The sequence below is a fragment of the Portunus trituberculatus genome, chromosome 15 (assembly GCF_017591435.1).
Source record: "Portunus trituberculatus isolate SZX2019 chromosome 15, ASM1759143v1, whole genome shotgun sequence".
Classification (NCBI taxonomy): Eukaryota; Metazoa; Arthropoda; class Malacostraca; order Decapoda; family Portunidae; genus Portunus; species Portunus trituberculatus.
The window spans coordinates 19,965,414-19,990,177 of record NC_059269.1 but is presented as its reverse complement, the minus strand read 5'-3'; the positions used below and the strand labels follow the sequence as shown (position 1 = coordinate 19,990,177).

General features: G+C 42.0%; 1 protein-coding gene across 1 annotated transcript in view; it reads left to right on the top strand.

Annotated features, from left to right (window-relative positions):
* The window catches only part of LOC123504187 (atrial natriuretic peptide-converting enzyme-like), a 108,676-nt gene that overhangs the window by 50,890 nt on the left and 33,022 nt on the right, over positions 1–24,764 (top strand). The window contains 2 exon segments of the mRNA XM_045254531.1: positions 16,044–16,257; positions 18,530–18,696. Of these exon segments, the coding sequence (XP_045110466.1) occupies positions 16,044–16,257; positions 18,530–18,696 (381 nt within the window).

The window sequence follows — 24,764 nt, the reverse complement described above, 5'->3', positions numbered from 1 at the left end:
TGACTCTGCCCCTTCTTGTCATGGTGCACATTAATCTTTGCCTCGTGACAGGAGTGAGATTATTAACTGATGCCGTCGTATTGTTGCATTTCACTTTTCCTTGTTGTCTTATGCTTTATTTATTTCTGTGTATCTATATCACCGTATGTTTCGTCTGTCTTTTTTTCATATTTATTTACTTATTCGTGTGTTAATTGAATTTCAAATGAGTGATATTCATGTTCTTTTCTTTTCCTGTTTTTTGTTCTTTGGGTGTATTTGTATCTTTGCTCTCAAATACGTGTGGTGCTCCTACTTTTATTTATTTTTTTTCTTCCGCCGGCACTATGTTGAAGCAGAATACAAGAAAAGGGTGTATGGAAGATAAAATTCCGCCTAGCATGGAGTAAACACAACTAAATCAGTATATAAGATTTGTTTAATACTTCTGGTTACTGTTTTCCTCCTCCTCCTCCTCCTCCTCCTCCTACTCCTCCTTCTCCTTCTCCTTCTCCTTCTCCTTCTCCTCCTCCTCCTCCTCCTCCTCCTCCTCCTCCTCCTCCTCCTCCTCCTCCTCCTCCTCCTCCTCCTCCTCCTCCTCCTTTCTCTTTTGTCTTTTGATTGTCTAGGATCGGAAAGAAATACCAGCAGTGATATTTCTTCTTTCCCATAAAATTTCCATGTAATCTCTCCACATTGCGTAGTATCTCTTGTTGTTCCTCCTAGTCTTAGCTGTAGGAAGTGGTGTGTGGGGAGGAGCCTTCGTTTATGCTATTACTCTCACTGTATTTTAGATAGTATAGCTCCCTTTTTTACCTTCCTTTTGGCACTAGCTTTCTCGGTGTGCCTTTTTTTTCACTCCGATATTTGCTAGTCCAGTGAACAAATATAAACAGTGTCTTATTTTATGCTTGTTTTTCCTTTGTGTGTCTTGGTGAGCCTCTGTGTTGCTTCCCCTTTCTTATAGATTCCCAAGGACGCCGCCGCTGGTAGGATTCTGAGCAGGTGTCCCGCTGGTGCACAAGTGTTATTGATGATGTTGGATGTCAGATGCAGCTTCTTGTTAGTTACCGCTCTTCTTCCTCGTTGTTGTCCTCCTCCTTCTCCTCCTCCTTTAGCTTGCTCCTTGTAGTCACCTCTCTTTCTCCTCCTTCAACTTGTTCCTCGTACTCACCTCTCTTCCTTTTTCCTTCTTTCCCTTCTCGTTGTTATCTCTCCTGCTTCCTTGTTGTAATCTCTCTCTTATCTCCTCCTCCTGTACCTTCCTCATCGTAGTTATCTCCCTTCTTCCTCCTGCTCTCTCCTCGTAGATAACTTTCCTCCTCCTCCTCCTCCTCCTCGTCACCAAAACATCATCAGTACCTCCTACTCCTCTTCCCTCTCCCCTTCACCACCACTCTCCCTTCTCTCCCCCATCTCCCTCTCCCAATCCTCACTAACGCTAGGGGCTGGGAGAGGGAGGGGTCAGTAGCGGAGGCCAATTATATCGAGCTCGACAACGCCAGCCGTCCAGTTAAACCGCATTGTTAAACCCCGCGACCTTCTCCATTCCGCAGGCCAAGGTTGTTCACCACGGCAAAGTTTTAATTGGTCCGCTGATCTGCTCCTGTTCCTGCTGCTGCTGCCTTTCCTGCTGCCGTGAAATACAATAAAAAGACACTCTCCTAAAAGATAAAAGAGTAGCGCTGACGTGAGGTCTATACCCTCCCTTGAGGCCTATATACCCACCCAGCCCAGTGAGGACCCTGGTAGCAGCCCCACCGTGGTCTCTCTCTCTCTCTCTCTCTCTCTCTCTCTCTCTCTCTCTCTCTCTCTCTCTCTCTCTCTCTCTCTCTCTCTCTCTGAAAATTGTAAGGTATTTTTCTCTCACTCGTAATCGTCTCTCTCTCTCTCTCTCTCTCTCTCTCTCTCTCTCTCTCTCTCTCTCTCTCTCTCCACAGTCGTGAAAATCGTCACTTTTTTAAGGCCCCGCCAAAAAAAATCGCTCCAAACGCCGCACCCACAATGCCCTGGGGAGGAGAGGTGTACGTGGGGAGAAACACCGTGGCGTGGCGTTGTTAGTTTCTCTCTCTCTCTCTCTCTCTCTCTCTCTCTCTCTCTCTCTCTCTCTCTCTCTCTTCCATTGAGGACAGATGGGAGTAAAATATAGGAAAAATTATGAAAAAGAATGGAGATACGAGGGGAAAAGGAAGAATAAGAGAGGGGTTAAGAATCTGAGGGGAACATTAAGAGAGAGACGAGGAAAAGATGGGAAAATTGGATCTTTTTTTCCGTAGAGGACAGATGGGAGGAAAATGTTACGAGATAGATATGTAATTAACTAATTTTCCCCTACTTTCTCATATTTGCTGGCTTGATTTTGTTTATTTATACTTTTCCTGTATTTTTTTTTTCTTTTTTCGGTCTATGTTTATGAAGGGAGGTATTCATTTCATGGATTTGCATTAACTGTATTTCTTTTCTCTTCTTTTCATATTTGCTGGCTTGATTTTGTTTATTTAAATATTTCCAGTCTTTTTTTTTTTTTTATCGTTCTACGTTTACAAAGGGAGTTATTCATTTCATGGTTTTGCTTCCTTTCATTTATCTCTCACTTTGTTTCATTTCTCTTCTTCTCACCATCACTGTCATTAACCCTTCAATACTGGGACACATTTCTACCTTGAGATTTGTGTACGATTAGACTATTTTACTTACATTAGGAAAGATCTATGTAGGTTAGAAGATTAATGGCCACAGTCCTCACTATTTTAATCCCCCACATGAGTTTCTGAAGCTGTATAAGATCACCATATAGTAAGCAGAATGAATATGGAAACGCGTCATGGTACTCACAATAACCCCCACTTGAAGGCCTGACCATTTCTTTCAGCTTCCTTTATTTTCCTATGCTCTTGAATTCTTGTCATCGAAGGTAGCGTAAATAAAACAGAATCTAAGGCACGTTTGTATTTCTGCATTGCCATTTCAGGGAGTTATTCGTCTCTTTTATATTTCTCACCTTTTTTGTACTTCTATTTTCGTGAGTCGCTTCTCATCATCAAGGATTTGTTAGGATGAAAATGAATTACGTATATGTGTATTTATGAATTGTAATTTTAGTGTGGGAGTAAGTTATTCAGATCTTTTGTATATTTTCTAAGCCTTTTGTACTTAAATTGTGAGACGCATTTTAATTAAGCATCGTGGCTGAGGCGAGGCATTGTGTGGCGGGGGAAGGGAACCACTCTCTTGTGCTGTGGTGGCTGTGTGACGAGGCGGTGGCTGCGTCTCGCCAAGCAGCCTTCTGTCACTACCTTTGTGTAGCGATCCTCACCTCTTCACCTCCTGTATCCTAGAGTCAGATTTTCCTTCTCTCTTTTACGTCCACTTGTTGCTCTCCTGCGCCACATTCACGAAACGAGAGTCTGTATGTAACGACCCTCAGTAGGCGGACTTGCGCATTGTGGTCTTCTCCTATAGCCAGATTTTCCTTCAAGCGTTACTTTCACGTTTTTTCTTATGTTATGGTCTATAGCGCCTGTAGGAATACTTGAAGACTATATGTGGGAGGCGCTGTTAAACTTCCTTCCATTAGTGACGCAAGCAATTTTGTTTATAGTGATACTCATGTCACCACCCAAGCGCATCTTTGGTGTAACTTCCTAGAACCTGGGTATCATTGTGACATGTAGGTAACTTTAAACCACTCGACAAATGGCATAGCTTCAAAATGGTATGTGGTGGGATTCGAACCTACGCATGGACGTCTGCCCGATCCCACGCTCACCACCTTATCCACTCTCTAACGTATTCTATTCACCGATCAAGCGTTTGTTGCGAATTTATCGTATGAGTAATTAGTTATTTTATGATTTTCTTGTGTTGCTTCCATCACTCGCTTTTCCTGCTAAACCCTTTCTAGTTTCAATGGTTAGAAATATGATGCAGGGAAACAGACTAACATTACTCCACACTCCAGATATCCAAGACTTGAAAGTATTACATCCATGACGCGGCTTTACATATGATCAGGAACAAATCACATGAGACGCGAGCCAGACAATAGTAGCAACACAGGAAGCGAGCGAGGCAGAGCAGCAGCGGCCCTTCAGTAATAGCGAGCCTCAGCAGCAGTGACCATTTGTAGCAACAGGTTTCCCGGAGCAGAGCCGAGGCCAGCCACAAGCATATAGACTGTCCCCACCATTAAACTGTCCACACCACCACCACCATCGCCACCACCACGAGATTCTCTTTATCACTACTACTGTTGTCACTACCACTTATATATATAGATAAACTGTATTATTCCTTCGACTATTACTATTATTACTACATGTCACCACTACAGTCACTCTCACTCACCATTCCTGCCACCATTACTACCACTATCATGACCACTACTGTTCATTCCTACAACAGCCACCATTACCACTGATGCTACTCTCTACGTCCTTACCAATACCACCACTACCACCATCACAACCAGAAATATACTCCCACCAACACCACAACCGCTACACAAACTGATTTCACCTCCACCACCACAACCACTGCCTACACAGACTCGTCCCTTCCACCACACGAACACCCTTTTGAAACCCACAACAAGAAGCCAGCAGCCAAAGAATACTAGACTGCAAAACCTACTGGAGATAAAAAGAAACACTACAGAACTTCCATAAATCATTCTTCGATCTCTCTCCCTCTCTTCTCCAAGCGAGCGAATAACAGAGACGCGAGGAAGGAAGGAACAACGACAGGAGGAAAGGATCAGATAGTACTAGAAAGAGAAAGAGAAAGAGAAGGGACGAAGCTTAGTACTGGAAGAACTAGATAAGACCAGGAAGAATGGGTCCGATTGTTGGTCACGGGGATAAATGGAAATGGGTCTAACAGAGGGAGAAGGGAGGAACCGGGAACAAGAGATTAGCAAATAGGTAGCACAGAAACCGAGGCAGAGAGAGAGAGTGAGAGAGAGAGAGAGAAAGGCAGGAAGAGGAAGAATAGAATAGGAAACAAAGGTGGACGGTAGAGAGGGAGCGATAAAGTAAAAAGAGGAGAGATTAGGAGCAAAGGGAAGAATGAATGGAGGGGAAGGAGAGGGAGAACGAGAAGAGAGAGAGAATATGTGAGGATAACAATGGAGAAGTCAGAGGAAGAGCATGAGAGATGAGAGTAAGAGGTAAAGAGTAGAAGTAGGAGGAGGCAGAGGAGGAGGAGAAGGAATAGAACAGATTAGCAGAAGCAGAAGCAGGAAATGGAAGAGGAATGAGAAGAAAAATACGAAGAGTGAAAGGAAAAGAAAGAATAGCGGTAGGAAGAGAAAAGCAGTAGAGAGAGAGAGAGAGAGAGAGAGAGAGAGAGAGAGAGAGAGAGAGGAGCAAAAGAGAAGTAGGAAATAATGAGAGAAGAACAAAAAGGAGAAGGAGAGAGAGAGAGAGAGAGAGAGAGAGAGAGGGATAAGAGGAGGGAGCTGCAGCAGGTGGCGGAGCGAGATAGCGGCAGGAGGGGAGCAGCAAGGTTGACACAGAGGGTCAGGAGGCAGGTAATGAGACAGGTGGCGTGATGCACGGCCTGGATGTGGGGTGAGGGAGGCTGGCGGAGGGGCAGGGACGCAAGAAGGAGGAGAAAGGAGCGCCTGGGAGGGAGAGAAGAAGACTGGGGGAGGGAGAGAGTGAAGGATTAAAGGAATCGCATTAAGTCCGTCACCTGAAAATTGGAAGTGTGGAAAACGAGATGAAATACAAACGAATGGAAATAAAATGAAAGAAAGCGCTCGAGGAGAAGAGAGGGAGCCAACGCGTATTTGATGATGATAACGGAGCGGATGGACTGAACGGGCCGGGAGATTGTAAGAGAGGTTCTGTGTGTTGTAAAGGGAGGTGCCGTGTGTTGTAAAGATAGCCACACACACACACACACACACACACACACACACACACACACACACACACACACACACACACACACACACACATACACACAAGTACCGTCTCTGTTCCTCACTCAAGCAAGGATAACAGAACATAAACACACCGAAAAAGGAAAAAAATATATTAATACTTATGATTCGTGAACGTCAAACCGTGAAGAAATCCGACTAACTCTCGAAAATTGCCTGTTTTTTTTTCTCTTCTTTTTCTATGCTAGACTAGAAGAAAATAATTATAGACATACATTTGTTTGTTTTCTGGTTAACTCCTCTCTTATCTTTGAGGGAATTTACAGTTTAATTGGGCGTTTTCTTTTTAATATTTTGTTGCCCTTAGTAAGCTTAAAAAAAAAAAAATCTGGCTTCTCGTTTATTTATTTATTTTATCTAATTTTTTTAGTCTTTGTTCCCTAAGCTACGTAGATTCCCTCTTACCATACGAAATACTAGAATGATGAATAAGTAGTGTGAGTCTACATAGGAAGAGCAGATGCCAGAAAGGTAAAGTAAATCTAGGTATAAACATCTATAGACCCCAAAAAAAGACTTTATTCTATGGTACACTGTGTAATCATGTATCTTTATAGCTCTCTCTCTCTCTCTCTCTCTCTCTCTCTCTCTCTCTCTCTCTCTCTCTCTCTCTCTCTCTCTCTCTCTCTCTCTCGCTCTCGCTCTTTCCACATTTATCCACTTTTTTCTTTTCCTTTTGGTAGAAGAACTGATCGCAACTCGTAAACCAATAAAAGTGAACAGTAAAAGTAATGATAGACCAATATATGCATAAAAGTAAAAAAGGGAAGAAGACAAACGGATGCAGGAATGTAGTGAAAAGTTAGATGGAAGCGCAAGACAAAAGAGATTGATTGATTTGCTGCCAATTTCCACACATGCCTCGTTTATTATATCTTGTTCTGTTTTCATTGCATCTTTAATACACTGACTTAGCGAACACAGAAAAAATAGAGAACGTTCTTTGATAATGATTATTTCGTCATGGTGGTGATGGCAGTGGTGGTGGTAATGGTGGTGGTGGTGGTGGTGGTGGTGAGCGTACATAAATAGCAGGTGTTTGATAGTTGGTTAGTTTAGGTTAGGTTAGGTTAGGTTGGGTTAGGTTGGGTTGGGTTGGGTTAGGTTAGGTTGGGTTTGGTTAGGTTAGGTTGGGTTAGGTTAGGTTGGGTTAGTTTAGGTTAGGTTAGGTTGGGTTGGGTTAGGTTAGGTTAGGTTGGGTTAAGTTAGGTTAGGTTGATTTAAGTTAGGTTAGGTTGGGTTAGGTTAGGTTAGGTTGGGTTAGGTTAGGTTAGGTTGGGTTAGGTTAGGTTAGGTTGGGTTGGGTTAGGTTAGGTTGGGTTAAGTTAGGTTAGGTTGGGTTAGGTTAGGTTAGGTTGGGTTAGGTTAGGTTAGGTTAGGTTGGGTTAAGGTTAGGTTAGGTTGGGTTAGGTTTAGGTTGATTTAAGGTTAGGTTAGGTTGGGTTAGGTTAGGTTAGGTTGGGTTAGGTTAGGTTGGGTTGGGTTAAGTTAGGTTAGGTTGGGTTGGGTTAGGTTAGGTTGGGTTAAGTTAGGTTAGGTTGGGTTGGGTTGGGTTGGGTTAGTTAGGTTAGGTTGGGTTGGGTTAGGTTAGGTTGGGTTGGGTTGGGTTAGGTTAGGTTGGGTTAGAAAGAGAAGCTTACTCTTCCTATATATCAGGACTGAAAACAGAAAAGTCAGAAGAGAGAGAGAGAGAGAGAGAGAGAGAGAGAGAGCATATAAACAAAGCGAACAGAAGGGAAAGTTATTGAAAAGCAGATGATGTTAGGAAAGGAAGGGTGAGTGAGGAGAGGGAATGGCGGCAGTAGGGTCAGGCGAACAGGTAATTGAGAAAGGAGAGAGAGAGAGAGAGAGAGTATTGATCAGAATAAGGAAACAAGGCAATTACATAAGATTCAGGACAAAATAAATGTGAAAAATGATAATGCTACAAATATGTGAAAATCAGGAAATATCAGAAAAAATAAAGATCAAAAACAGAAGATCAGAATGTAGAGAAAGAAAACAATTAAGAATAACATTTTTTTTTTCAAGTTTCATTTTCTTCAACACAGGCGTTATATTTCCACAACTTTTTAATTAACACGTTATTCTGAATATCACGGGAGGTTATCAAATGTGTTTAACCCTTTCAGTACCGTGACGCGTTTCCATATTCATTCTACTTACTATTATGGTGATTTTATACAGCTTCAGAAACTCATGTGGAGGGATGAAAATAGTGATGACTGGCCATTAATCTTCTGACGTCCATAGACCCTCCCTAATGTCAACAAAATGCTCTAAAATTACACAAATCTCAATGTAAAAATGTACCCCAGTATTGAAAGATTTAATTCGGAGCAGTAATAAGCTAGCAAGAACTCTGCACTCTTAATAAACAACACCCACGGGAACGCGACTAATCACCTCTGTGGCCTTAAGAAAAATAATCCTATTGGCAAAAAATGATATAAAAAGGATTCAAATCGCATTACATTCCTCCCTTTGCCAGTTACAGTATCACTCCCAGAGGTGCTAATGCTGAAAACATTCCGAGCACTGTCGTCATTCATATCAGCGAAGGTGAGATCAGTTCAATACCCTCCCAGTGCTTGGCCTCATTAATTGCAATAGATAAAACTCAAGTACAGCTGTCAAGAGGCGTACCGGTCACCCTTCCCCTCCCACCAGTTGCTTAAGTTCGAGTCTAGGCTCCAGTAAGATTGATGAAGGAAGAGGAGGAGGTCTGGAGGCAACTGCAGACTAATGAGAGAGTGAGGAAAGGAAGGAAAGAGTGAGGAGCATTCCAACTTGCCCAAATTATACGCTTGAACTTGTGAGAGAGAGAGAGAGAGAGAGAGAGAGAGAGAGAGAGAGAGAGAGAGAGAGAGAGAGAAAGTAAATATGAATAAAATGTTAACGAAATCTCATAAAAAATAATAATAATGATATTGTAACATGAAAATAAAGTAAATATTTCTTAGTACTATTAAATAACAATAACTACTACTACTACTACTATTACTACTACTACTACTACTACTACTACTACTACTACTACTACTACTACAACACTAACAACAACAACAACAAAAACAACAACAACAACCACTACTACAACCACTACTACTACTACTACTACTACTACTACTACTACTACTACTACTACTACTACTAACTGACTAACACTAGAAATACTATTACTATAACTAATACTGTTTTCTAATCATCATCACTACAACCAAACAACAACTGCTACTACCACCACCGCCACCACCACCACCACCACCACCACCGCTACAACTGACGAAGAAAAACCACGTAATCAGCGGTAGAGCCACAAAACACAGGTGTCCAAACTCTGTAATTGGCCCAGGAGTGTTACGTAGGAGGCTTAAACTTGTACTGGGGGGAAGAACACTGTGGGGTGACCAAAATGTACCTAATTTGACCTACACTCTCCCTTCTCCCCACCAACAAAAACGATATAATTCTCCCTCAAGAGAGAAAGATTGGAATTATTTCTTCACTGTCACCTCATTTACACACACACACACACACACACACACACACACACACACACACACACACACACACACAGACACCCATTCTCTCTCTCTCTCTCTCTCTCTCTCTCTCTCTCTCTCTCTCTCTCTCTCTCTCTCTCTCTCTCTCTCTCTCTCTCTCTCTCTCTCTCTCTCTCTCTCTCCTTCGTTCTTTCCATGCTCATCGTGTCGGGATTTATAGTTCTAAAGGAGAAAACGAGAAAGAACGAGGAAAATAACATTTGCTGATCATAAAAAGGAAAAAATTAGGAAAAACATAACATTTTTACACACCTTTCATTTTTATTTACCCTTTCAATGTCTTCAATCAGTAAAACCAAGAGAAGAGGGAAGCTTAACCCCTTCAGTACTATCACTCGTTTCCATATTCGTTCTGTTCATTATTTAGTGATTTTAAACAGCTTCAGATACTAATGTTGGGATTAAAATCTTGATGACTCTGGCCATTAATTTTCTGACACCCATAGAACCTTCCTAATCTATATAAAATCGTCCAATCATATCCAATACTCATGGTAAAATATGCATCCCAGTACTGAAAGGGTTAAAGTGATCTAAACTCGAGATATTTGTCCTTAAATTTTAACTAATTGATTCTTGTATGGAGACTACAATTCAAGTGGGCCTTTTTTTTTTCCTAATATTTATTTTTTTTTTTTTTTTTTTGCCCTTGGTAGCTCTCCCTCTTACATGAGAAAAAGGTACCACAAATTATAAGCAACAGGTATTTGAAGATAGGTCAACATTCCTACACTTTTACCAACACCACGCGCAGGTAAGAGGATTAAAGCGTGTTATCGAGCCAGCCAGATGTTGTTTGTGGCTGCAACATTCCCTCGCTGGATCCGTGTCAGGCTGCTCAGGGCCCGTCAGCCTATGTACCTACACCACCTCTCTCGCAACCTTCCTATGAGAGAGAGAGAGAGAGAGAGAGAGAGAGAGAGAGAGAGAGAGTGACATAAAACATGGACATAAAATTTCAAAAGATGTAAATAAACACTTTCTGTAGATGGAATTGATGTTGGAAGAGAGAGAGAGAGAGAGAGAGAGAGAGAGAGAGAGAGAGAGAGAGAGAGACAGAGACAGACAGACAGACAGACAGACAGACAGACAGACAGACAGACAGACAGACTGACTGACTGACAGACAGAGACAGAAACAAACATGTAGACAGAAACAGAAAGAAAGACGTGTGTGTGTGTGTGTGTGTGTGTGTGTGTGTGTGTGTGTGCGCGCGTGTGTGTGTGTGTGTGTGCACCATGCGCTCTTAGCTAATTGTTTCCGCCTAATTATTCCTTCCTAATTGTATTTTTTATATGAAAATTGAATCAAACTCGTTAAATTCTGAGTTTTAAGTATAATTTTATCATGTGTCTTTAAAACTGTGAATATTTTCGTATTGTTCATTCCTTGTGCTCATGAGAAATTATCTATCATCTATCTATTTATCTACCAATTTATCTGTTTATCTATCTATCTCTCCATCTGCCAATCAACCTGTCTATCTATATGTGTGCGTGTGAGAAATTATCTATCATCTACCTATTTATCTATCTGTGTGTTTATTTATCTATCTATCTCTCCATCTGCCAATCAACCTCCCGATCTGTCTATCTATATGTGTGCGTAGGCTGGTAACGAGATGGCTCTACACTTTCATCACCGCCGCCATAAGGTCATCACACCCACACCACGTTCCCGCCACAAGGGCCGTCCACCCATCATGACCTGTTTACCACACTGAACCTACCCCAGAAAAACAACTACTGCTACTCTCTTTTTTTCCAGTTTTATGCGCTGAAAATTAGAAAAGGAAGGAGTGTAGAGAGAGAGAGAGAGAGAGAGAGAGAGAGAAATAATGACATCCTCGTTCTTTTGGGCGTCACTCATAAACTAATGCGTTCAAAATAATCAATTTCAAACACCTTCACTGATTCCGCTTAATTTTTCATCTTTTTTATTTATTTTTCCTTATTTCATTCGGTAATTCATTCTTTTTTTCAACTTTTCGTTTTTCCTCTTTTCTTCTCTTTCTGTTTTGCTACAATCTTTTCCTTCTCCTTCACTTTCTTCCTCCTCCTCCTTCTAGCCATTTTTTTTTTTCTCCTTTTCTCTTTCTGTGTAGCTACAATCTTCCTCCTTCTTCACTTTCTTCCTCCTTCTTCTCCTAGCCATTTTTTTATCCTTTTCTTTTCCTATATTGCTACAATCTTCCTCCTTCTCCCCCTAGCCATTTTTTTCTCCTCTTCTTTTTCTATATTGTTCTAAAAATATCCCCGACGGAAGTAGAAATCCATGTACTAACCACTATATCTCTCCTTCTTTATATTATTATGTCCCAATTCCTCACTTATTTCTCCTAGTTTTCCTTTTCGCTTCACTCCCCAACACAGCGGAGGAAGAAAAATATTAGACATATAAAAGGAAACAAGAAACTCATTACCTTTTTGCCCACCTTGAGTTACCTCGCCTTTATTTCTCATCCGCGACTTGGAAATTAAATGAAAACACCGCCGCGTCTCCCCTTTCCCTTCCTTCTCTTAAAACTTCCTCGTCATTCGCAGATCCTTGGAGGGCAAATTTCAAAACTTCCGATTAGCTTCCTGGGAGGCTGCACACTTTTTTTTTCATATATATAGAAACGTAGGGTAATTCTGCGCAAGGTTTTTCTCTATTTTTAATTTCTCCCTCCTTTTTTTGCCTGCTTCCCCCGCGTGACTGATTACTGCGTTGCTTACACTCCCGTTCTGTCACGTCACGTTACGCTGCTCTCACTTCAACGCTAAATCTGAATGCAGCGTGCGATTATTACAACATATGCGTTACGTATTTCACTGTACGGCCCAATCTCGCTAATTTGTAAACGGTAACGCATTATGTTGTTGCTATCGTTGTTGTTGTTGGTTTTAGTGTAGCGAAAGCATGGGAAAAATAGTTAATAGTGGTTATTATTCAAGCTTTTACCTTTTAGCTCTTCGGCTTTGTGTGATTGTAAGATTTTAACCGGTTGATTTGTAAAATGTAATGCATTAAGGCTTTTTGTATATCTGTGAAGCAAAAACCTAGTTGAAAAATAAAGTTAATAGTGGTTATTATTATTTTTTTCTATTTTGTGTGTTTTGATCTCCATATTCATAAAATTTGTGTATACCTGATTCATTTTCAAAAGTTAATCCATTGACTTTATTTTTTTTTACTTTTTTTTTACTTGTGTAGCAAAAAAAGTTAAGGAAAATAAACAATAGAGATTATTATTCGTGTTTTTAGTAGTTTTTTTTTTTTTTTTTTTAGTTTTTTCCTTTTATTTGAAGGTTTGTAAGATTAGAAGATTTGACCTGACTAATTTGTGAAAGGCTGAGTTTTGTTTTTCCTGTGTAGCAAAACTCTCTCTCTCTCTCTCTCTCTCTCTCTCTCTCTCTCTCTCTCTCTCTCTCTCTCTCTCTCTCTCTCCAGCAGGGCGAGGGAGCAATTTTTTGTGTGTGTCCAGTACTCTGTAAAATTTGTGGTAAAAGATGAAGACTTTTCTGAGAGCTTCGGGATTCTGGCAGGCGGAAGATTGCTGGGCACGCGCGGGTCACACACACACACACACACACACACACACACACACACACACACACACACACACACTGGCGGTATTTATGGTATGGTTAGGTAAGAAATGTTGCTGATAATAATGTTTGTTATTTATGAGTTGCATGTACCTTCATTTTCTCTCCCTTTCTCATTACCTTCTTCTCTTATCTTTCTTTTTTTTCCGTTCATCAACTTTCCTCTTTATTTTCTTTTTTTTTCCTTCCATTTTGATCCAATTTTCTTTTATTTTCCTCTCATCACTTTTCTTTCTTTCTTCTTCCATCTCGTCCTTTCCGTTTCTTTCTTTTCCTTTCCTTCATTCTTTTCCTGCCTTCCTCTCTCTCTCTCTCTCTCTCTCTCTCTCTCTCTCTCTCTCTCTCTCTCTCTCTCTCTCTCTCTCTCTCTCTCTCTCTCTCTCTCTCTCTCTCTCTCTCTCTACATCATCGTCGTTTTCTTCATCTTTAATCCTCGTCACCAGCGTTCCTGTTTTCTTAGCCAATAGCTGTTGTCACCGTTGTTGTTATTGTTCTTGTCAATATCCTCGTCTGTCCCAAATTACTTCTCGTCGTCAGCATCGTTGTCGTCTTTTAATCGTTGTCTTCATCCCAGTTTTCTTCCTCCTCTTGCTCCTCCTTCCCCTCCTCTTCCTCTATTGTTGTTGTCAATATCTTCGTCTATCCCAAATTACTTCTCATCGTCAGCATCGTTCACTTCTAACCGTGTGTCCTCGTCCTAGTTTTCTTCCTCCTCCTCTTGCTTCTCCTCCTCCTCCTCTTCCTCCTCCTCTGGCAGTTAGGTCCTCCCTTACCATCTCCGGTCGCTGTATAAACTACTCCTTGGCCCTCGCTCCATTTCCCACGCTTAATTGAATTTCATAATTTATTGCACTATGGATCAGCGGGTGTCCGGCGCGGTGGCGGGTGAGCGATGGTCAGCGGGCAGGATGGGGGCACCTGGGATGGAGTCTGGGAGTGTGGGTTGGCCGATCACAGACTCGCCTAACTGAGCGTGTCTGACTCCTGGGAGTGGTATGTCAGCCGGGTCTCTCTCTCTCTCTCTCTCTCTCTCTCTCTCTCTCTCTCTCTCTCTCTCTCTCTCTCTCTCTCTCTCTCTCTCTCATGTTTCTCAAGGGCGTTTTGTGTTTTTCTCTTCTCTCATTCTCTCTCTCTCTCTCTCTCTCTCTCTCTCTCTCTCTCTCTCTCTCTCTCTCTCTCTCTCTCTCTCTCTCTCTCTCTCTCTCTCTCTCTCTCTCTCTCTCTCTCTCTCTCTCTCTCTCTCTCTCTCTCTCTCTCTCTCTCTCTCTCTCTCTCTCCTTGTTCACCCTCATTAACGTGTCTTTTTTACTCTTCGCTTTCATCCTCTTCTATCTTGTTAAGCTCTATCCATCCTCTTCCTCCTCCTCCTCCTCCTCCTCCTCCTCCTCCTCCTCCTCCTCCTCCTCCTCCTCCTCCTCCTCCTCCTCCTCCTCCTCCTCCTCCCAAACACGGTTCCTCTTCCTAAGTTTGCCGGCCCATTTCAACTTGCTCGTGTCGCGGTGAGGGGAGTGTTGCAGGAGGAGGCTAGTTGGTTCAGTTTGTGGGTTTGGCCAGTTGGTTGGCGATCCTGGCTGTACCTTCGCACACACACACACACACACACACAGAGAGAGAGAGAGAGAGAGAGAGAGAGAGAGAGAGAGAGGCAAGTGAGTAAAGGAAGAAGAGGAGGAAGAGGAAGAGGAAGTAAAGATAAGCGGTAGTTAAAAGCGATTTAGAATTAATTTGCTCGATTTAATCATGTGTTTTTTACGTCTTTCCTTCTCCTTCCTCTTCTCCTCTTCCTCCTTCTCTTCCTCTTCCTCCTCCTCCTCCTCCTCCTCCTCCTCCTCCTCCTCCTCCTCCTCCTCCTCCTCCTCCTCCTCCTCCTCTTCATCCTTCTCCTCCTCTCGCCCTCCTTGTAAGAAAGTTAATGGTCTTAGCATGAGAGGGAAAAATTCAATAATGATATATTAATGAGCACTCCTCCGTTCACCTCCTTCTTCCTCCTCCTCCTCCTCCTCCTCCTCCTCCTCCTCCTCCTCCTCTCTGTTTTTCCCGCCACAGCTTCGCCGAGTAATATAGAAAATCAAATACATCAACAAGTGATTAATGGCGGAAGGAGAGACTTGCTAAAGCTTTCTCTCTCTCTCTCTCTCTCTCTCTCTCTCTCTCTCTCTCTCTCTCTCTCTCTCTCTCTCTCTCTCTCTCTCTCTCTCTCGTTTTTTCTTATGTTCTTTCTCCCCTCATCTTCCTTCTTCCCTGTTCTTTTCTTTCTTCGCACCCCTTCTCTTTCCTCTCCCTCCCTTTTCCCTTCTTCTGTTCTACTTTCTCATTAGCCTCATCTCATTATTGCCTCGTTTATTCTCTTCCTCTCCCTGTTCATCTTCGTTAATGTGAAGGAAGGGCGTCTTTAATCTTCTCTTCCTTCGTTCGTTCACTTTTCCTTCTTGCTTTTCGATCTTCTTCACATCCTTCTTCTCCTTCTCCTTTTTCCTCTTCTTCCTGCTCTTTTTTTTTTCTGCGCCGTCTCATCCCGAACTGGACTTTTTACCTTTCCTTAGTTACGCTTCTTGACCCAATCCATCCTACTTCATCTCCCGTTCTGTCATCTTCCTCACCACTGCCTCTCGAAAAACGAACAGCAGCTCTCAATTTCTGCCTTTCGCCACTCCTTCGCTCCCTCATTTCGTCTATTCTCAGACTTCTCACCCTCACCCTCTCGCCACTGACTTGAGGCTTCACGCAAAAGGACTGATCAGGATTTGAGGTCTTGGTTTTATGTCTTAAATCAGGCTCTCTTATTTTCAAACTCATTGTCTTTACTCACTCACTCGCCGAGGTTTCACACACAAGGACTGATCAGGATTCGAAGTCTTGGTTTTGTGTCTTAAATCAGGCTCTCTTATTTTCAAACTCATCGCCCATTCATATCCATTTGTATCGTACATACTTCTACATGACATTTCCTTCCGTTTGCAGATCAGTTCCTGGGCCTCGAACTCCCACACGAGCGAGTTTTCCGTGGCTCCTTCGAGGTGAGGAGCGGCGACAGGTGGAGCTCACTGCTATCTGACGTGTCCAACCCTTACTACGTCAGCACAGCCCAGAAGTACGCGGCGCGACTCGACACCATCTACCAGAACTCCATCTTCCAAAATGCATTCATCCGCTCAGAAGTGCTGGCGCTCGATAGGTGAGTGATTCGCCAAGGACATATTTAGAAACATTCCACTCTCACAGCGACCATTTTCAAAGGCCACAGAGGTGATTATCTGGGTTCTCAGGAGTGTTTTTTTCAGGTTCATAGTGTGAAAATATTGTTAATCTGCCACAACAACCATAAAACACACTCTTAGAAACGTGTATAACTTTATCTTGAGCCAAGGACATAATTAGGAATATTTCACTCTCACTGCGACCATTTTCAAAGGCCACAGAGGTGATTATCCGGGTTCTCACGGGGGTTTTTCACGTTCATAGTGTGAAAATGTTGTTAATCTGCCACAATAACCATGAAGACAGTCTTAGAGACGCGTATAACTTTATCTTGAGCCTTTTCAAAGTAGTAGCGCTAGGTCGCAGTGTCTCAGAATATGGATCTACATGTACACGTGTATTGGATTAGTGTTTTTTTTTTTTTATGCAGGAGAGAAGCCAGCCAAGGGCGACAAAATATTAAAAAAAAGAAAAGAAAGGCCCACTTGAGTGCTGGATCCTTAAAAGAGAAGCAAAGAGTTAGCCAAAATTTAGGAACAAATGTCTGGATACCTCCCGTGTGCGTGGTGAGAGAGGATGAGAGGCGCACTGCTTGCCCTTTTTTTTTTTTATCAAGTGTGGCTAAAGGGGATACTTTTTGGGGTACTTCCTATCTCAAAGCCCACCCGCTAGGAAACCGTTGTCGCGAGTGAGGAAGCCCAACCTACACTCGGACCGTGGACATGATTCGAACCCGTGCGCTTGGAGACCCCTTGGACCTCAAAGCACGCATGGTTCCACTGTACCACGGCTTTGAGTGACTGGCAAATTATTAGTGTTCGTGATAGTCTTCTTCTCTCTTCCTTTCTTTTCTCAGCCATTTCCTTTCTTCTTTAACTGGTGATTGTGATTTTGTTAGTGATGAGAGTGGTGATGACAAATGGTGGTGATGATTGTCTTGTTTTTTATCACTTTTCCCACTAGTTGCTTTCTCCTTCATTTGTTAGAAGTAGTTGTGGTGGTGAAAGTGGTGATACTGAAAATGATACTCGTATAGGTTATAGCAGTGGTCATGGTGGTGGTAGTGAGGTAGATGGCAATAATAGTAATGGTGTAATGGAGGTAATAATAATCTTCCCCATTTTTTTCTTCTTTCTCATACTCTCTTCCACTAATTATCTTTCCCCTTCTCTTTTTCTCTCCTTCTCCAGATTCCTTTTCTCTCTTTCTCTCTCTCTCTCTCTCTCTCTCTCTCTCTCTCTCTCTCTCCCTTCTCCATCATCTTCCTCCTCAGATAGTGTCACAGTATAGAAATAAATTCGAGTCAATACTGCGTCTTTATATTTCATCTTTATCGTGCACTGTGAAATTCTCAACTCGGTCAGTCCTTTTATAAAACAATTTTCCTCACTTTCCTCTCGGTTTTCTTGTCTTTTGTGCCGCAGGAAAGTGAGGTTGTTTGGTGGGTAGGTGGGTGAGTACTTGGCTGAGCAGATAACTGGAGAAATGGGTGAAAATAAAAGGTTACTTAGTGTGTTTGGTGAGTAAGTAGTTTAGTGGGGAGTAGGTTGGTAAATAGATTAGTGAGTGAGGGAGTAGATGAATGAGTGGTTTGCTGGTGGGTTTAGTGAGTACGTTGGCTGGTGAGGGAGCTTTTTAATTGGACAGGTGAAGGGTAAGGGGTTGAACAATTAGGAAAATATGTAGAAAATGAAAAGGGAAATATACTTTAAAAATAACAACGAAAAATTATAAAACAGCTCGTTAAACATAAAAATCCAGACATTTCACTGATTTTTCACCGCACTCAACCAACAAACACACTTTTTTATGTACCCTACTTATTGAGGTACTCGTGTCAGCTGACCTAGAATTGATCTCAAGGACAGAAACACTTGTAAGGCTGAATACCGTCCCACGAGTTTAACCCCAATTCAGAAAAACAAAAGCATTAAACGAGATCTTTAAAGCACAGACGAGAGAGAAAAGTGGATTAAGAAAAATAGAGTAGACTGCACGACGCAAAATAAACCAACTAAGTAGCCTATAATTCAAGGAAAAGATTGTTAGAATTTAACTACAATTTATAAGATAGAGTCTAACAAAAGCACTGTAGAGGATTTCAAGACACTCCAAAAATAGAAAAGTGGATAAAAAAGATTAAAGTTGACTGTACTACGTAAAGAAACATCATAGTGACCTGTGATTTAAGGGAAAGATGTACCGAGTAGCAGTGAAAGGTTAGTATCATGCAACCTCTTTCTCTACAGGGGTCCCGACGATGCTTTGGTGGTGCACTTCAACCTCCACGTCAACTACCGCCGCCTCCACCTGGACGCTGCCGATCTCTACCTCGTGCTGGTGTCTGAGATTCGCAAACCAGACTCAGCGGCACTCAGCGGCGTCACCATCGATGAGGACACGGTGGAGATGCAAGGTAAGAGAGAGAGAGAGAGAGGGGAGGGTAGATAGTTGCTGATTAGTTGACAAAAAAGGATAAGGAGGAACAGAATGGAAAAAAGATAGAGAAAAGTATTATTATTTTACTATCAGATGTGTAATTAATTTGGTCACTTTGCTGTCTCTTTAGGGGCAACAGATCTGCTGCTGTTTGTTCTTCTTCATATGGTATTCGTTTTATGTATTTCCTCTTCCTCCAACTATTATTTTTTTTCCTTCTTTTTTTTCCTCCTCCTCTATCACCTCCTCCTCCTCCTCCTCCTCCTCCTCCTCCTGCTTTCTTTCTCCATGTCCGTGCCTTCATCTTCTTCCTTCCCTCGTCCATGTCCTTCTCCTTCATCCCGCGTTTCATCCCTCCTTTTAGTCTTTCTTTCATTCCCTCCCCTTCCATCTCATCCTCCTCCTCCTCCTCCTTGCCTTTCTATTCTCCTCCACTCATTTCCTGGGTAATCCTGCTCCTCTGTCGTCATGGAATGTAAGGCAAAGAGGAGATAGAGAAGAAAGATTACATCCATTATATACATCAAGATAACTCATGATCATCAGGGCGTTCATTGGTTGTTTTCTATGTCAGTCCTTTTCTATGCGTAAGTCAAACTACATTTTTTATTTACTAAGGATATGAAACAGGGAAAAGTTAACTAATCTATCACATCCAGAAAATAAAACGAAAGAAAATGCAATTATCTAGAGAAGAAAATCTATGAGGCCCAATTTCAATCAACTACTGGGTAAAAGACATTGGATAGTACAGCAGAAGGTTCCTCCCTGCACACCACTCCTTGTATATTAAGAGGAAAGAAAATGCAGTTAACAAGAGAAAAGAATCTATGAGAGCCCAATTTTAATCAACTACTGGGTAAAAGACACGACTCGTATATCTTCAGAAGCTGCCATTTTGTATCAAGATTTATCACTTGCATAGGAGAAAGCGACTACGAGATGCACTTACATCGCAGTGTATTTTTTTTTTTTTTTTTTTTTACATTACAAGGGCACTGGCCAAGGGAAAACAGTGTTGGAAAAAAAAAAATCCCGCTGGTTGCCAGGCCCTGTTTAGAGGAAAGTAGGAGAAAGAAAAACAAAAAATCTAAAAGGAGGGTCCAGTTAACGTAAGAGGTGTCTTGACACTCCTCTTTTGAAAGAGTTTAAGTCATAGGCAGGTGGAAATACAGACACAGGTAGAGAGTTCCAGAGTTTACCAGTGTAGGGAATGAAGGAGTGAAGATACTGGTTAACTCTTGCATTAGGAAGATGGACAGAATAGGGATGAGAAGAAGTAGAGAGTCTTGTGCAGCGAGGCCGCAGGAGGGGAAGGCATGCAGTTAGCAAGTTCAGAAGAGCAGACAGCATGAAAACAGCGGTAGAAGACAGATAAAGATGCAACATTGCGGCGGTGACTTAAAGAATCAAGACAGTCAGTTAGAGGAGAAGAGTTGATAAGACGAAAAGCTTTAGATTCCACCTTGTTTAGTAAAGCTGTGTGTGGATCCCCAGACATGAGAGCCATACTCCATACACGGGCGGATAAGGCCCTTGTACAGAGCAAGCAGCTGGGAGGGAGAGAAAATGGACGAAGACGCCATAGGACACCTAACTTCTTGGAAGCTGATTTAGCAAGAGTAGAGATGTGAAATTTCCAGTTTAGATTTTTAGTGAAGGATAGACCGAGTGTGTTTAATGTAGAGGAGAGGGAAGTTGAGTGTTATTGAAGAAGAGAGGATAGTTGTCTGGAAGGTTATGTCGAGTAGATAGTTGTAGAAATTGAGTTTTTGAGGCATTGAACAAAACCAGGTTTTCTCTGCCCCAATCAGAAACAAGTGAAAGATCAGAAGTTAGGCGTCCTATAGCATCTCGCCTTGAGTCATTTAATTGTTGTTGGGTTGGGCGTCTGTTGAACGCTGTTGAATAATGCAGGTGGTATCATCAGCATAGGAGTGGATAGGGCATTGAGTCAGATTTAGGAGATCATTGATGAATAATAGAAAGAGAGTGGGTGATAGGACAGAACCCTGTGGAACACCACTGTTGATAGTTTTAGGGAAGAACAGTGACCGTCTACTACAGCAGCAATAGAACGATCGGAAAGGAAACTGGAGATGAAGGTACAGAGAGAAGGATAGAATCCGTAGGAGGGTAGTTTAGAAATTAAAGATTTGTGCCAGACTCTATCGAAGGCTTTCGATATGTCAAGGCCGACAGCAAAGGTTTCACCGAAGTCCCTAAAGAGGATGACCAAGATTCAGTTAGGAAAGTAAGAAGATCACCAGTAGATCTGCCTTTACGGAAACCATACTGGCAATCAGAGAGAAGGTTGTGAGCTGATAGATGCCTCATTATCTTCCTATTAAGGATAGACTCAAAGGCTTTAGAAAGGCAGGAAATCAAAGCTATAGGGCGGTAGTTAGAAGGATTGGAGTGGTCACCTTTTTAGGGACAGGTTGAATGTGAGCAAACTTCCAGCAAGAAGGATAAATAGAAGTAGAGACACAGATGAAAGAGTTTGACCAGGCAGTGAGCGAGTTCGGAAGCACAGTTTTGAGAACAACAGGAGGGACTCCATCCGGACCGTAAGCCTTCCGAGAATCAAGGCCAGAGAGGGCCAGGAAAACGTCTTTATAAAGAATTTTAATTTTAGGGATGAAGTAGTCAGAGGGTGGAGGAGTAGGAGGAATATGCCCAGAATCATCCAAAGTTGAGTTGGTAGCAAAGGTTTGAGCGAAGAGTTCAGCTTTAGAAAAGAAGAGACAGCTGTAGAGCCATCTGGATGAAGTAAAGGAGGGAAAGACGAAGAAGTAAAGTTGTTAGAGATATTATTGGCTAGATGCCAGAAATCTCGAGAGGAGTTAGAATTGGAAAGACTTTGACATTTTCTATTGATGAAAGAGTTTTAGTAAGTTGGAGAATAGATTTGGCATGATTACGGGCAGAAATATATAGGGCATGAGTTTCAGCAGTTGGATGGCTACGGAACCGTTTGTGAGCCGCCTCTCTATCATTGACAGCACGAGAACAAGCAGAGTTAAACCAAGGCTTTTTAGCTTTAGGGTTAGAGAAAGTATGAGGAATGTATAGCTCCATGCCAGAGATAATCACCTCTGTTATGCGCTCGGCACAAAGAGAAGGATCTCTGACATGAAAACAATAATCATCCCAAGGAAATCAGAATAGTACTGCCTTAGTTCCTCCCACTTAGCAGAGTTAAAATGCCAGAAGCACCTCCGCTTAGGCGGGTCCTGAGGCTGCACTGGAGTGATAGAACAGGTAACGGAAATTAGATTGTGGTCGGAGGAGCCCAACGGAGAGGAAAGTTTAACAGAGTAAGCAGAAGGGTTGGAGGTTAGGAAAAGATCAAGAATGTTGGGCGTGTCTCCAAGGCGGTCAGGAATACGGGTAGGGAACTGCACTAGCTGCTCTAGGTCATGAAGGATAGCAAAGTTGAAGGTTTGTTCACCAGGTTGGTCAGTGAAAGAAGATGAAAGCCAAAGCTGGTGGTGAACATTGAAATCCCTAAAATGGAGATCTCAGCAAAAGGAAAGTGAGATAAGATGTGCTCCACCTTGGAAGTCAAATAGTCAAAGAATTTTACATAGTCAGAGGAATTAGGTGAGAGGTATACAGCACAGATGAATTTAGTTAGAGAGTGACATTGAAGTCTTAGCCAGATGGTAGAAAATTCTGAAGATTCAAGATTGTGGGCACGAGAGCAAGTGGTGTCGTTACGCACGTATGCGCAACATCCAGCTTTGGATTGAAAATGAGGATAGAGCAAGTAGGAGGGAACAGAAAAGGGGCTGCTGTCAGTAGTCACAGACAACTGTGTTTCAGTTAGGAAGAGAAGATGAGGTTTAGTAGAGGAGAGGTGGTGTTCCACAGATTGAAAATTAGAACGAAGGCCACGAATGTTGCAGAAATTGATAGTGAAAGTATTAGATGAAGTGTCAAGACACCCAAGGTCGACAGCAGAGGGCAGTCCGACCTGGGGACATTTATGGTCCCCTCCCAGAGGGGACTCCGAGGCAGGGCGTGGTAAAGCCATTATTAAATTTTGATTTGAAGAGAGTGTAAAAGTGTAAGGTGTTGTAGTGTAGTGTAGGAAGTAGTAGAAGTTGTCTTTAGAGGGCAGGCTGCAGCTGCTCAATTGTATAAATGAGACCACAAAGGGAACCGGGAAGAGAGGACACGGGGAATCACTCAGTCTGCAGCACTGCCTACATCCCCGTAAGTACCTCTCCTGGAGTATTCCACCGGGCGGCAGGTGACTACTGCCTACTCCTATGAAAATAGAAATAGAAAAACAAATACAAGGAAAGAAAAAAATACGAAAAAATTAGAATCAAGAACACAAACTAAGTAATTCAGTACTGCAGAATCTTCACCCCTGCACACCACTCCTTGTATATGAGATTGGTATGGAAACTAGGTAAAATTATAAGGCAATATAGAAAAAAAAAACTGACCCAGAATTTTGATAAGAAAGAATGGAAGGAATCTATTATTAACATTATTGTAAAGAGTTTATGCCTGACCATCTTGCAATGTATCAAGAACACGAGTAGAATATATTTCACTTTTATAAAACTCAATAGTAAAACGTAAGAAATTCTTGAGAGGAAGATAAAATAGAAGGTGAAGAAGAACGAATAGGAGCAAAGAAGGAGACGAGACGATGAAGGAAGGAACAGGTGAAGAAAGAAAAAAGAAATGCTTGAATGGTGAAAGAGAAAGTGAAGATTAAAAAGATCGGATGTAGAGAGAGAGAGAGAGAGAGAGAGAGAGAAGCGACGAAGTTACCCAAATTGGAAACACTTCTGAACACAAACAAGAACTAAACTTTGTAAACGTAAGAAAGAGAGAGGGAAGGAAATAAAATAATGCAACACAAGAAATCTGATAATGAAACGAGAGAGAGAGAGAGAGAGAGAGAGAGAGAGAGAGAGAGAGAGAGAGAGAAATGCAAATGAAAGAAAAAAAAACAGAAATCGTCCTTGAGAAACATGAGAGAGAGAGAGAGAGAGAGAGAGAGAGAGAGAGAGAGAGAGAGAGAGGTGGCAGGTGTCTGGAGGTCATCTCCTCCCCCCTCCTCCTCCTCCCCGTCGTATATTATTACAACTGGCGCCAACTTAGCGAAGGAGAGCGTAATTAATTAAAGTTGCCTCCTAATTGATTGCTCTCTGTAATTGCTTCTCTGCTTTAATTAATCAACAGCTTAAATTGATCGTCGCAGATAACTGGTTGTCGCCTAGGAAATTTATTATTTTTTTAGGCATAGGACTTATCTTATGCCTGCCTACTGACTTTCATTTTCGTGAGTTCGTAGATTCGATTTCCAAGGATTCAGTTTTTTTTTTTTTTTTCCTCTTCTTTTCATTGTATTTAGGTCAGGTGAATAAGTAAACTGAACACCGTGTGACATCATGGTAACTAGCTGCCCTCAATTCACCACAATCTTCCTGTATCGTATATTGTCATTTCTAAAGACTCCAAGTTTCCCTTTCTTCTATTTTTTTCTTCGCGTATCTAGGTCAAGCGAATCAGCTCACACACTGCGATATGACGTTATATGTGTGTCTTCAGTGTCTTCAATCTGCCACAGTTTTGCAGAAAATGTGTAGATTTCTAAAAGCGCAATGTACAATTCCCTTTCTTTTATCACTACGTTTCGATGAAGCGACTCAGTAGATTGAACACACTGCGATGGAAAAGGCTGTCTTCAATCCGTCGCAGTTTTGCAGATGACCAAGACTTATTGCCACAGTTTTGCAGAAAATGTGTACGTTAGATTTCTAAAAACACAATGTACAATTCCCTTTCTCTTATCATTGCGTTTCGATCAAGCGACTCAGTAGATTGAACACACAGCGATGGAAAAAGGCTGTCTTCAATCCGTCACAATTTTGCAGATGACCAAGACTTATTACCAAGGATACCACTTTCTCCTTATCACTTCCTCTCCTCATTGTGTGTAAATCAAACGAACTGAACATGGAACTCAATGCGTCAACATGGTAACTGACTGTCTTTATACTATCTTGCTATCCTCTA